Source organism: Equus caballus, chromosome 20 (assembly GCF_041296265.1).
Source record: "Equus caballus isolate H_3958 breed thoroughbred chromosome 20, TB-T2T, whole genome shotgun sequence".
Taxonomy (NCBI): domain Eukaryota; kingdom Metazoa; phylum Chordata; class Mammalia; order Perissodactyla; family Equidae; genus Equus; species Equus caballus.
The window spans coordinates 51,358,110-51,372,473 of record NC_091703.1 but is presented as its reverse complement, the minus strand read 5'-3'; the positions used below and the strand labels follow the sequence as shown (position 1 = coordinate 51,372,473).

The window sequence follows — 14,364 nt, the reverse complement described above, 5'->3', positions numbered from 1 at the left end:
GCTTGGGTCTTGGACACAGTCATATACATCTTAATCACATAATGGGACAGTATTGATAATATAATTGTGAGAAAAAGCAATCAAACAAAACTCAACAGGGAGTAAAATATGATAAGAATAAAAGCAAGTTAAAAACATTTTAAAGGTATATATTTTTCTTATTATAAAATAACAAGAAAATTTAGAAGAACACAGAAATTTCCAAAGATAAAAAGAAAGCCATTTCTAATTCTACTATCCAGAGCTAACTATTTATCATAATCAATTCTAAACATAGGTAGCCAATCCAAGGGTCTTCTCTCCTGGTCCTTAAGAATTTTATTTAACTCCTTCACCTTATAACTCAGTATGTAATGCTCTGTCCTCGACCCTGTCTTCAATAAACCCATTGTGTTTCCAGTTTTCCACATTAATTCTATCGTAATATTGAACTAATGTTAACATAAACTTTCTTATGAATTATAAAGCTTTCCACCAGTAAATGCTTGGCATTCAGAATTTAAATTCTTTACCGCATGTATTTTTTACCTATAGCTATAGCAAAAATCTAGACAATGTACAAATTTAGATCAGAATTCTGATTTAGAGGAAAGGAAAGAAGTTCAGCGAATTTGGGGTTTGAGAGGGAAGAATAATCCCAGTTTTCTTACTTAGAGAAATTGCTGACCAATCATTGCTAATGAAGCAATCATTCATTAGAAAATATAGTAAGAGATGTAGATTTGGAAAGGAATATTTATGACATGCTAAGTTTAGACTTTTCTGCCAAATACATGTGTAAAGCTCAGGAAAGAAAAGTGTGTTTCAAATATAGGTTTGAGAAGCGGTTAACTGAAGCAATGAGATTAAATCACCCAAAGGAAGACTACAGATTGAGAAAGAAAAAAGTCCAAAATCCCAAGGAGTAACATTTACACTATGTTAAAGAAAATTGAACTCCACAAAGAAGAATAAGAAGGCTAAGCTAGCCAATGAGAATTCACTCCTAGTCTTCCTGTCTTTCCAGATGAGGTCCCAGATATAGAAGAAAAAAGTTTACCCATTCCCACTATGCTCTGCGGTAATTTTTCACCCACAGTATCGATGAGCATAATGAAATGGTTTTTGTTTAAAGCCATCAAGTTTCAGTACATCAATATTACTCAGAAGTTTGTATAACTTCCAAACCACAAAAGTTTTAAAAAAGAAAAAGAAACAATACATAATGAGTCATAGGCAGGACTTCTGAAATGATAAAGAAGTCCAAAATATCTGCCCCTTCATAAAAACAACAAAACACTGGCAAGAAATTGTCAAATCAACCTTTTAAGTGCTCTGCAAATTAACCACAGACTTGCAAAAACCAATGAGTATTTATTCAAGAAAAAACACTGAATCTCAGAAAGAACAACCAGCTTCGTGGCATTTTAACTGCCCTATTACTCTTCAACTCTCCCCAGCTCCACAGTAGCCTTGAACCAGCAACTTCCCAACCATGGTGTCTGTGAATATATAAAGAATATCTACAACTCAATAATAAAAAGATACATAACCCAATTATAAAATGGACAAAGGACTTGAATAGTCATTTCTCCAAAGAAAATATGCAAATGTTCAACATGCACATGGAAAAATGTTTGACCTCAAAAGCCATCAAAGAAATGCAAATCAATACCATATTGAGTTACCACTTCCAACCCACTTAAAGGGCTATAATCCAAACAACAGACATTTACAAATGTTGGTGAGGATATGAAGAAATTGGAACTCTCATACATTGCTGATGGGAATGTAAATTGGTGCAAACACTTTAGAAAAGAATCTGACAGTTCCTGAAGAAGTTAAGCATGGAGTATTCATTTGACTTTGCAATTCCACTTAGGCATATATGCAAGAGAAACGAAACCATATGTCAATGCAAAAAGTTGTACATAAATGTTCATAGCAGCATTATTCATAATAGCCAAAAGGTAGAAACAACCCAAATGTCCATAAACTGATCGATGAATAAACATTATGTGGCTTATCCATACAATGGAATATTATTTGGCAGTAAAATGGAATGAAGTACTAATTCATGAGACAATATGGATAATCCTTGAAAATATTTTCTAAGTGAAAGTAACCAGTCACAAATTGTCGCATGTTGTATCATTCCATTTGTATAAAATATCTAGACTAGGCAGATATATAGATAAAGGAAGTAGATTAGTGGTAGCCTACGACTTAGGGAGAGAGGGAGCTTGCGGAAGTGTGATAACTAAAGAATGGTAGGTTTCTTTTGGGTATTAAAATATTCTAAATTTGATTTTGGTGATGGTTACACAGCTAAACACCACTGAACTACACACATTGAGTGAGTAAATTGTTTGGTTCATGAATTACATCTCAACGATGTTGTTATGAGAAAGAAGAATATAGGTAAACTTCCTATCAGAAACTACGCTAGTCAAAAGACACTGTATCAACATCGTTAAATATTGAAAAAAATTCTGTCAACTTACAATTCTACTCAGTGAAAAAAGTACCAAAAATGAAAGTGAAATAAAGACAGTTTCAAGCAAACAAAACCTGAAAGAACACATTTCCATCAGAGTTTTCTTAAGGAAAAATACAAAATTCTTCCAGTAGAAGGAAAGGTGTACAAGATAGAAATTTGGATCTACACAAAGGAATAAATTGAGTTGGAATTTCTAAATTTATGCATAATATAAAATATCCTTTCCCAAGTTTTTAATCTCTAGAAAAGATAATTACTACTTAAGGCAAAAGTAATAATATATTGTGCAGTTTATAGCATTGCAGAAAGAAATGAATGACAACAATAGCCCAAATCACAGGAAGGGGAAAATAGAAGCATAGGATTTTAAGGCTCTTACATTATATATGAAAGTTAAAGACGTATATTATAAACTCTAGAGCAGGGATAACAAAATATATAGCCAAAGGGGTAGATAAAATGTAATTATAAAAAATACACAAAGAGGAAAGGAAGGAAAAGAGAATAAAAGCAGGGAGAACAAAGAAATCAACAAGGTGGCAGGTTTAAACACAACCATACTATAATTTCATTAAATGTAAATATTGTGAACATGAAATTATGTTAGAGACTGTAAGACAGGATATTGTTATCTATGTCTGCATAATAAATTACCCCCATAAGTAACACCTTAAAATCTTTATTATCTCATAGAGTCTATGGGTAGGTTTCCAGAAACAACTCAGATTGATGCTTCTGTCTCAAGGTTTCTGATGAGGTTGTTCTGAAGCAGGTGACCCGAGCTGTAGACATCTCAGTACTCAACTGAGGTTTAAGGATGTTTCTAAGCTCACTCATGTGGTTGTTGGAAGGCTTCATTCTTGAGAACTACTGGACTTAGGGCTTCAGTGTTTAACAAGTTGTTAAATAGAAGATCACAGATTCTAACCACATCATTTGGGCCACTCCATAAGGATTCTCACAATGTAGCACCTTGCTTCCGCCAGTATGAGTGATGATAGAGACAAGCAGAGAGAATCAGAGAGAGACAGAGACAGAGTGACACATACAGAGAGAGACAGAGAAAGAGACAGAGACAATGAGAGAGCCTATGACTATAACCATAGTCTTTTAAATGGTTATATTAAAAAATAAGAAATGTCTCAAACCAATGACTTAAGCTTCCACTTTAAGAATCTAGAAAAAGAAGGCAAATTAAACCTAATTTTATAAAATATATACTTCAAGGAAACCCTTAGTTTTACTTAGCAGAAGGAAGGATATAGTAAAATAAGTTCAGCAATTAATTAAATATGAAATGGACATAGAAAAAAATCAATAAAAACAAAAGCTGGTTCTTTAAAAATATTTAAAAAAATATTTTTCTGAAATCTCTAGCTAGATCAAGCCAAAAAAAGAGAGAGCGAGAGAAGGCATAAATGGCCAATATCAGGAATGAAAGAGGAGAAATCATTACAGATGCAATAGATATTAAAAGAACAATAAGAGAATGTAATAAACAACATTATACCAATACTTTGATAACTGTTCTGAAAAGGAAAAATTCCTCAAATGAGGTAAACTAACAAGTTTCACTAAAGAAGAAATTTACAACTTGAATAGTCATATATCTATTTTTAAAAATAATGTCTATGTACAAATCTTCTCACATAGAAAATACCAGGTACAGATGACTTCACTGTTGAATTTTTCCAAATATTTAATAATGAAAGCGTATCCATTATACACAAATACTTCTGTACAAAAGAATAGGAGCAAATGTTTCCCAAATGATATGTGGAGGCCAGCATTACCCCATACCAAAACTCAAAAAAGAAATTACAAGGAAACTACAGACTGATGTTCCTCACGAACATAGACGCAAAAATTCTTAACAAAATATTATCAAATAAAATATAAATTTAGTTTCACATTCAGAAATCAGTCAGCATAATTCCCCATATTACAAGAGGAAAAAGCAAAAACATGATTATTTCAATAGAGGCAAACAAATGTTTGAAATAAATGTAATACCCATCAGGATAAAAACTCTTTGCAACCAGAAGTAGAAGAGAACTTTCTCAACCTGAAAAAAGGTATCTATGAAACATTTAACAGCAAACATCATTCTTACGGTCAAAGACTGAGAATGCATTTTCCCCAAGATCAGGAACAAGGTGAGTACGTTCACTCTCACCACTGCAATTCGACATTGTAAGAGAATTCCAGAAAGTGCAACAAGAAAAAAATAAAGATATGTAGATTACAAATAAAAACAGAAACAATGTTTATTTGAAGAGCATGATTCTCTATCTAGTAATTCTAAGGAATCTAAAAATGAAGACCAGAGAAGTAATAATTGAATTTAGCAAGGTTGTTGATACGAGATCAATATAAAAATCAATTATATTTCTGTAAACTAGCAATAAATACTTGCAAAATGAAATTTTAAAAATACTGTATATGAAAGTATCCAAAATAATGACAAAATTAAGGATAGAGATAGAGATATATGCAATACCTCCCTATACATTGAAAACTACATTGCTGAGAGGAATTAAATAACAGCGAGATATACATTGTTCATGTACTGGAAATGTTAAATGTCAAATATCACCAAATTGCTCTATAGATTCAACAAAATCTGAACCAAATTCCAGCTAGCAATTTTTTTGTGTGTTATTGAGATAACATTGGCTTATAATATTATATAAGTTTCAGGTATATGACATTATAATTAAACAACTGTATACATTATAGCATGTTCACCACCAAAATCTAGTTTCCATCCATCACCATACACTTGACCCCCATTACCCATTTCACCCACCCTCTCCAACCCTCTTCCCCTCTGGTAACCACCAATCTGTTGTCTTTATCTATGAGTTTTTGTTTCATTTTGTTTGTATTATTTGTTTTATATCCCACATATGAGCAAAATCATACAGTATTTGTCTTTCTCTGTTTGACTTATTTCACTTAGCATAATACTTCAAAGTCCATTCATGTTGTCACATATGGCAAGGTTTCATCTTTTTTATGGCCGAGTGGTATTTCTTTATATATACATACTACATCTTCTTTATCCATTCATTCATCAATAGACAGCTTGTTTCCATATCTTGTTCAACTGACTTTTTAAATAGATATTGACAATCTCACTTACGGAAATTCACAAGACCTAAAATAACCAAGAGAAATTGAATAACTGAGAACTAAGTTGTAAAAGTTATACTATCTGATTTCAGATTTTACTATAAATTTACAGTAATTAAGAGAACTTGGTATTGACATAAAGGAGAGATATATAGATCAATGAAACAGAATATAAAGTCCAGAAATAGACTCTAATATATATACAGTCAATTGATTTTTTGCAAAAACGCCAAAGAAATTCATTTGGATTATATATTCCTTTTTGGAGTCCCTACTCTGTAACTAAAACATTTCTACACGTTGGACATTCATTGTAGAACAAGACAAATACTGTTCCTCTCTCATGGAGTTTTTAATTTTGTTTAAATAAAACCACAGCCCAACTGAAAAAATTATGTGGCAAGAGCTATGATTTCTGGTGTAGGAACTTTTGTCCCAGAAAAAAAGCAAAGTTTCTTCTTCAAGACATTGAGAATCTTAATCCCTTCTGCTCACATTAAAGAAGCCCATTCAACCTACATTCACAGAACTTATATGAGAATTCCATTGAAGAGAGGTCTTTGGGGGAAAAACAGTTCAAGGAAAACAGAATTTAATATAAACAAACAAAACCCTCTTAAATATATATTTGCAGAGGGCTTTAAGACGCTTTTACATCTATAAAACAAGAATTCTGCTCTATGACAAAAGAACGATCAGAGAACAGATAAGGACACTTACATCCTAAATATGTTTGCTAAAAAAAAAATAGAAGAACTGAAAATAAAAGAGAACTGTAAAGTTAAAATTATAAATAACATAAATAGGTTTAGTGTGAGAGTAAAGATAAAACTATAGAGGAACATTCCAACATTTGACTAAAAGAAATCTCAAAAAGAGAGAAAAGAAATATACAAACAAACAAATAAGAAAGGAAAGACTTTATCAGAGAAAAAAGTATAAAAAGAGAAGAAAATTTCCTGAATTCAAAGAAAGATACAAACTCACCAATGCCAGACACAATTCATAAAAAAGAAATTCACACCACAAAATGTGTGAATCATAAAATTTGGGGAATGAACTATAAAGAAGATTTCTAAAAGTGGCTAGAGAGAAAAAAAACAAACATTTGGCAGAATAAAAATATTTTCCAATAAAGAAGTGCTCATATTTTATATCTTTTCTGAGAACTTTTCTGGATGGAGAAAAACAAGAAAAAGTAGACACGAGTCTAGACACCAGTAGATTCAATGCAAGAGGACAAGTTTTACAAATCTTAGAATGAAACAGACACACAAATAGCCTATGATACTAAGATAAACTTGAGGATAAGGAATGACCATTATTTATATTTTTTTCCCATATCTACAAGAAAACTACAGAAAAAAATACTTCTCAAAAATGAAACGACTAAAACTAAAAGACTTGAAAACAGTTGAGAAAAAAATGAAAATAAGAAAAAAGGAAATAATAATAAAAGAAAATAATAACAATAGTAAAAATATTAATAATCCACTTGACTTTAAAACCAAGAACACTTGTCTTTTATTAGCAAAAGTATTGTCATGTAGAGACACATAAAAAAGGCAATACAGGGCCAGCCACTGTCACCTAGTGGTTAAGTGTGGCATGCCCCACTTCAGCAGTCTGGGTTAAGTTCCCGTGTGTGGACCTACACCACTCATCTGTTAGTGGCCATGCTGTGGTGGTGGTTCACATAAAAAAGAAAAAAGAGGAAGACTGTCAATGGATGCTAGCTCAGGATGAATCTTCCTCAGCAAAAAAATAAAGAAAAAAAGAAAAAAGGCAATATAATTCATACTGCTTGGTGTATTACAATGTTTGAACACAAAGCATGAATGTCTCAATTCTGGTTATACACAGAGTGCAGATATTATTCTCAACAAGATAAAAGGAAATGTATAACAACAAGTGATTGAGAGGTGCAAAATGGGAAGGAAGGTTGGAGTGAAGAGCAACGGGGCTATCTTCATTCTAAATAAATAAAAGTTCACCTTGTGACTAAAGGTGGTGGGGAAAGAATAGAGGTATTTAAATGTTTGAAGATAATCGACAGAAATTTTTAAAAAACAATATAACTTTCCAACATTTGAGGAGAAGGACAGCACAGGAGAGAGTGTAAGTGATCTAAATGCACATTTTTCCTAGTGGAAACCAAAAGATATACTCTGTGGTTGCCAAGCAAGGACGAAGTATAAGCTAGATCCTAATTCTTGTGTTAATAATAACCAGAAAACCTGAAAAGAGGGAGACTGAGGTGGGAAATTATTTCCACTCATTACAAGGTTTTTTTCAATATTGTGTACATATATTACCTCAAAAAAAAATTTTAAATAAATGGAAACTAATTGGGCTTTTCTAGGAAAAAAAAGAGCTCCATAAATATTCAAGTTGCATCTGAAAAAAAGTAATAAAAATTAGTGACAAAACTGAGGCTTAATATTTTGCCTTTGGTAAATGAATAATTTGGGGAAATTAAAGGGATAACTGGATATAAGTCAAGATTTTGGTCATATATCTATGGCATATTGATGAATTTATACATCTTATTAGTGACCAGAATATATTCTGAGAAGCAAGCAGGAGTTTAACTGACAAGGTAAAGTTCAGTTGTTTTACATGGAAAATGGTAAATAAATATTTCTCTTGAACCCACTCTATATATACCCCCAGTGTCGATGTTCAATTGATCACCATTGATATAATGGTGTCGTGTTTACAGCTATCATCCACATAAAGATTTTTCCCCAAAGATCAATTAATTTCAAGTGTTTCAATTTGGGTAATTCTGCCTACAGTCCTAGTCAATGGAGCAGAGACAAGTACACAAAATCAAAACAATTTCCGGATAAAGAGAGTCTTTCTTCCATTAGAAAACTATAAATGGTAAATGTCTCTTGGCTTTTTGGACATTGCTCTAGTCTCTAGATTTTGACACTAAATCTTTCAGCAGCTTCTTTCTACAAAATGAAGACCTTTCACTACCTTCTCCATTTTCTGTGTTATCTGACCTTCATTCTACAAGGTAAAATACATGCTTCTGACGTATTTGTATGTAACATATAGCTTCTAGCTAAAAATAGAAATGCTAGATGATGAATTGGAAAATGCAGGTTCTTAACACAATCTTGTCAATTAAAGAATTCTCTCGAGTAGGTTGAATCTCCGCTTCCTCATTTAGCATAGTGTTATACTAATGTACTTTGCTTACCTCATTTTGAAAATTAATATGCAGATAAAATGAGATGATTAAGGTAAGATCCTATGTTCTTTTGGGGCCTTGATTTTTTAGATATTGAAATTATTAAGAAAATAATAATTTATTAATTTATTTATAAGATTCAAAAGTGAAGGCTTCATAATAAATTGAGCTCCATGGAAGATGAATGGACTGAGAACAGTAGTATATATCTCTTGGGATATCAATAACAGAATCTATAAGATGATCCAGGATATAGTCTCAGAATATGCTGGTACAGTACAGTATAAGCACAGTACAGTATAAGGTACAGTAGGAATAAAAGGGCAAGTAAAGAAATACTACCTCAAAAATCCTTATTGAATTAGTTAACGCATTAGTAAAGGAATACCACAATGGCTTTATGAATCAATTAAAAATAAGCAATCAAAATATGTACTGCAATGAAGCCCTTGGTGGAAATTATGCGATATTCTTGACAGGGGTAGCCACTGAGGCAATACAGGTTCTCTAAAAATGGAGACATAAATTTATAGCCAAGAGTATTCTAATTTGGCCCTGGAAAGTTCGAAATTCAAGAGGTACAGCAAATATCAGAAATAGAACTGAATCAAACTTAGACAATCCAGATTTTATTACTAGCTCCCTATTTAATAACTTGTGAACCTTGCCACTCAAGAGAATTTAAGTGATTTGTCAATGTCCTCAACAAAAAACAAAGAAAATACAAGCAGAATCAATAACAACCACCACTTTAAGAAATAAAAAATCTGATATAAAATTTTATGACTATTAATTGTATGCACCTCAAAAGATTGCAGTTAGGATTTAGTGAAATATTTACTGGGAGACAGCCCTACAAGCTGAAAATTAGTCTACCAACTTAGGTACTGTTATTATTATTATGGTTATGGCTGTTGTTATAGTTATTATTGATAATGAAAGGGGCCTGAGGAAGTGAGGACCTCAAATATAATTAGGGAAGGTTTTGAGGCACATAATGCTATTGTGTCAATCAATAACCATCTACTATTGAGTGACTAGTGAGCTACTGAACAAAATACTAGACACAGGAAACAGAGAAACAAAGGACACGGTAATTCTCTAGGCAGACTTACAAGCTAATTTAATAAATCTCAGTAAATTAATGGATTTTCTTTATTTAGAAGATTTATATAAGTATGTTTTAAATAGTAAGATTGGTGGAATTATGGCAATGGTGGAAGTTTTGGAAAATGTCCTGAATCCTCTAACAAAGAGTTTTGAAATTGAGGATAAGACTCTTGTAAATAGACGTTGGAAGGTAAGAGAAAGGAAGACAAGAAGTCAGTATGAGTGTCTAGTATGTGCCAAATATCATTCCATAACTTTACATGTAGATATCTAATCTGACCTTCCAGATAACATTATGAGATGACTATAATTGCCTATTTTTATAGAAGACGTAAATGACATGAATGAAAATAATTTTTCAAGGTCACACCTACACTACTATGTGTGATAAATGGGAGACAAATCCCGGCTTTTCAGATTCCAGCATATTTGTTCCTTCCACTTTATCATGCTTCCTATAGAAGTCACTGAGGTTAAAGAAAAGGCTGAATAGATAATTTGGTCAAAAGCAGAAGGGTCACATGGGGAGATAGCTGCACTTCAGATGTATAGGGTCTATACCATCAAACTCTACATTTTCTGAGCATTGCAAAAAACTTTAAATAAGACTTTGAAGACACTTGGTCTATGAATATGACCACAAGCTTCCCTTTAGCTTTTGATCATTCAAACAGATACTAAGTTATACGGTTTACCAGAATGGACAGAATGATCTCTATTTTGTTTGATAGATCAAAAAAATAAAAAACCAAGGAGGAAAATACAAGGTGTCAATGCAGGTAAGTGGGTGGCTTTGAAGGAGTTCACAGGGTAGTACCTATAAGTTGCACAATGTTGTGGTTTGGCTATTGGTAAAACTTTAAAGTCACAAAAGAAGCAATGAAGGGTATCAGTCTAAGTGGATACTTTGTGAATATGTAAGATCAGTGTTTGGTTCGAACAGAGCAGTTGAAGAAAATTGATAGAGATCAATACTGCTGATGTCCAAAACATGAAGAAATGCACACTATTTTAGGGGAAGTACAAGCATAAAATAATCCATAGAGATAGTGAAAACAGAGGCATACAATAGCGGTTTATAGAGTGAGCTTGCCATCAAATAGATCGGGATTTATATTAAGAAGCTGGGACTCCTTTGTAGTTGTGGAGGAAGCTTTAGTTCTCCTAACTGTATAATGGATGGTAATATCATTGATTTCATAAAGTTTTGAAAGATTAAAAGAGATAGTGTGAGTAAAGTGTTTAACACATTGGATGTCACACTACAATATTTTAAGAAATGGAAGAAGAGGAATAGAAGTAGAAAGAAAAAGAGAAAAGAAGGGAAAGTGGTAGAGGAGAAGGAATACAAGGTAATGTTCAGATGTAGACGGTTCTTAAGATGTAGTTCAGGGATCTCAAATGGCCGAAACATAGTGGCCTTGGCAGCTGTATGATATATTGCATGGTTAATGGGAGGCTGAGCCCAGAATAGCGGAGAGACATTCACCTGTGATCGAATGTTGGCAAGAAGAGAGCATCAGTCCTGGTATTCTAGCTTTCATTAAATTGAAAATTAAGATGAGTCAGTCACAAAGGAAATTTGGTTACTTGAGAATAAGATAAAATATTGAGAGAAAAAAATAACCTCTTCAAATTGGCTAGGATTTTACTGACGAGCTAAATAACTTCCTGATCAATCCAGAGAGATGATCTATGACAAATGAACACCATGCTAGTGCTTCTCTTGTGCAAATGATTAGTTTGCATTAATTAATTTGTATTAGTTAAGGTAATTTACAAATTAGTGTTCCTTTCTATATTTTTATTCATCTGACTGAAAGAATTATACTTTCCTCAATTTGTAAATCCTTTCAATATTCTTGAGTAAGCTAAAGAACTAATAAATCACAAATATTAACATTTTAAAACCCTTTATGACTTTTGCATGATGGTACTATTCATTGGTATGAAGTCTCTTCAATAGCAGAGATCCAGGTCCCAGCCATAAGAGATAAGTATAACTCTTGCCAAACAGATAATGTTTCAGCAATAGAAAAGAAAACAAAAATTTAACTCTAAGATCTGAATTAGAGGTGGGTAAGAAATGGGGAACAAAAAGTGACATTAAATTTCCAGTTATCATCCAATCTCTGAGTTAAGACATATCAAAATGAAGGGAATTGACAAAGAATGCCTAATAGAGAGGATAGAGTTGTTTTATTTAAATTTGCCTAAGGTAAAATTTTTTGTTCAATCAAGTTGCAGCCTGGAAAACCATTTAGTAAGCATATCAGAGTGCATTATCAAGTACTTATTATAATGATTTTTTAAATATGTAAACATATTCATTTTAATAGACTCCCATGTTGTCATTTACCTAACACTTAATTTCCAATTTTCACATCTTCATGTTCCTCTTTAGCCATAAAATAATTAAGGTCCCTCGAAACAGCCAGACCTATGGTCAGCAGTATCTAATTGGAGGCAATATTCAGAAACCTGTTGAATGCTTTTCATGCATCAGTTTTCAACCTTCTCAATGTAGAGGCCACCGATTAAATATTTAAAGTGTGAATTCTGGATTTGAAACAATTTAAGATTGAATCCTAGGTTAAGCAAGTATTAATTTTGCATCCTTGGGCAAATCATTGGGTCACTCAAAGCCTCAGGTTTTTTCTCTGACCAGCATCTACCTCAAAGTTTTATGACAGTTAAATGAGATAAGGTATGCAAAATATTTAAAACTATACCTGAGACATAAGTTTTCAACAAATGAAAACTATTTTCATTATTATTAGTTTTTGGACCTAAACATATTGTATTCTCTTTCACTCACAACAATAAGCAAACCCTTATTTGTTCACTCATTGGACCCAATATATTTCTCTATGATGATGTTTAATTAATCTGTCTTTTTTTCATGTCTGTGTATTTATCTCTTTGCCTCAATGGTTTGTTTTATCTCCAGGGTAAAGCCCACTGCATGGTCTAAAACTTGTACTTAATAATGATTTAATTTTAACTCTAGTCTTTTGTTCACCATTAATTAATAATAGTTCTTAATCTCTGAGAAACTATTATATTCCAGGCACTGTTGTAAACATTTTTACATATTAAGTCATCACGTCTCACAAGACTCTGTGAATTAGCTACCACTGTCTCCACTTTACAAATGAGGCAGCTAAGACTCATAGAACTTAAGTACCTTACCTGAATTACATAGCTAGCAAAAGACAGAATTAAAATTCAAGCTCAAAGTCCATGGCTATAAACCCATCTTCACTATGCAGTTAGAAAGAACTATCAGTCTACACCATACAAAGATTTTGAAAAATAAGAATAGTGAATTGGTGGCTCTACTAGAGGTTAAAACACTATAAAATTATAGTAGCCTGTCTTACATAACAACCTGATATTAAAACATACTATAAAATTATGATTTTTCGTATAAACCCCTCACTGAGGAACACAGATGGACAAAAAGAAAAAAACCCAACTCTACATAAAGGCACTGCAGTTAACAAGTCAATTAATAATTACAAAAATGGGTCTGGTTGAGGCAAGCTTTGAGGCAGCTCTTCTCCCTAGAAGCTATTGCCCATTCTTGAAGAGGCAGGAGGAAAGTTGAAAAGCAGAAATCTGATAGATTTATGCTACTACTGGGACAAAAAAATAAAATAAAGCAAAATTAAATAAAGACTGTGTTAAGCAGTAGTCCGTGCATAATTTGTGAGATATTTAATAAAGAGGAAATACAAATCAGAAGAAAATATCTGAAATGTAACAAGGGAAAATTAAACATTGGAAAACAGAGAAAAAAGCAGGGGGCAAGTAGGGAGGGAAAGATGAAGGAACAAAGAAAGAAAAGAATGAAGGAAGGATAGAGGAAAGAAGAAAAAGCATAGTAAACCTAAAAAAAAGATAGACAAAGCAAAAGTTGAAGATAAGAACAGATTGCTTTCAAAAAATCGAATATTAAATTGGCAGCTGACTTCTCAATACTGCCAACAAAGAAGGAATTGAGAAGACAATGCAACGATATCTTCAGCGTCCTGAAAGAAAATAACGGTAATCTAGAATTCTGTGTCAAGTGAAAATAGCCTTTGGGAATGAGTAACATGAAGATGTTTTCAGTCAAACAAAAACAGAGAATTCAGCAACAGCACTTCTGTTTTAATGGAAATTCTTAAAAGCATTGTTGGGACAGAAAGAAAATTATCTTCTCACGTGAAAGCTCAGAGACAAAGAAAAGAAAGCAATGACTTTTAATAAAACTTCGGTAAGTTGGAACCTCTAGCATACACAGCAAAAGAATAATAAAAGACAATGTAACTACCCAACAGTAAACAAGGTGATAGAATTATAAAAAGTAACCAATATATACAAAAGAAGACAGGAAAGAGAGAAAGAAAACGAAAAATACCAGGTGTATTTCACTCAACATATATTACTAACT

At 32.5% G+C, this 14,364-nt stretch overlaps 1 protein-coding gene and 1 long non-coding RNA gene across 6 annotated transcripts in view; one reads left to right on the top strand and one right to left on the bottom strand.

Annotated features, from left to right (window-relative positions):
- LOC138919553 (uncharacterized) overlaps positions 1–14,364 on the bottom strand; it is an 84,084-nt gene extending 69,720 nt beyond the window's left edge. For 2 of the 4 annotated variants that reach the window (XR_011429797.1, XR_011429798.1), the window contains exon 1: positions 1–14,364. This exon is cut by the window's left edge and continues 14,307 nt beyond it. This is a non-coding gene — a long non-coding RNA (uncharacterized lncRNA). The other 2 variants (XR_011429799.1, XR_011429800.1) reach the window with 2 other exon arrangements.
- The window catches only part of DEFB114 (defensin beta 114), a 27,508-nt gene continuing 21,601 nt past the window's right edge, over positions 8,458–14,364 (top strand). Inside the window, exon 1 of one of the 2 annotated variants that reach the window (XM_023624100.2) lies at positions 8,458–8,639. In XM_023624100.2, the coding sequence (XP_023479868.1) occupies positions 8,582–8,639 (58 nt within the window). In that variant the 5' untranslated portion in view covers positions 8,458–8,581. The remainder of the gene's footprint in view (positions 8,640–14,364) is intronic. The other variant, XR_011429792.1, reaches the window with a different exon arrangement.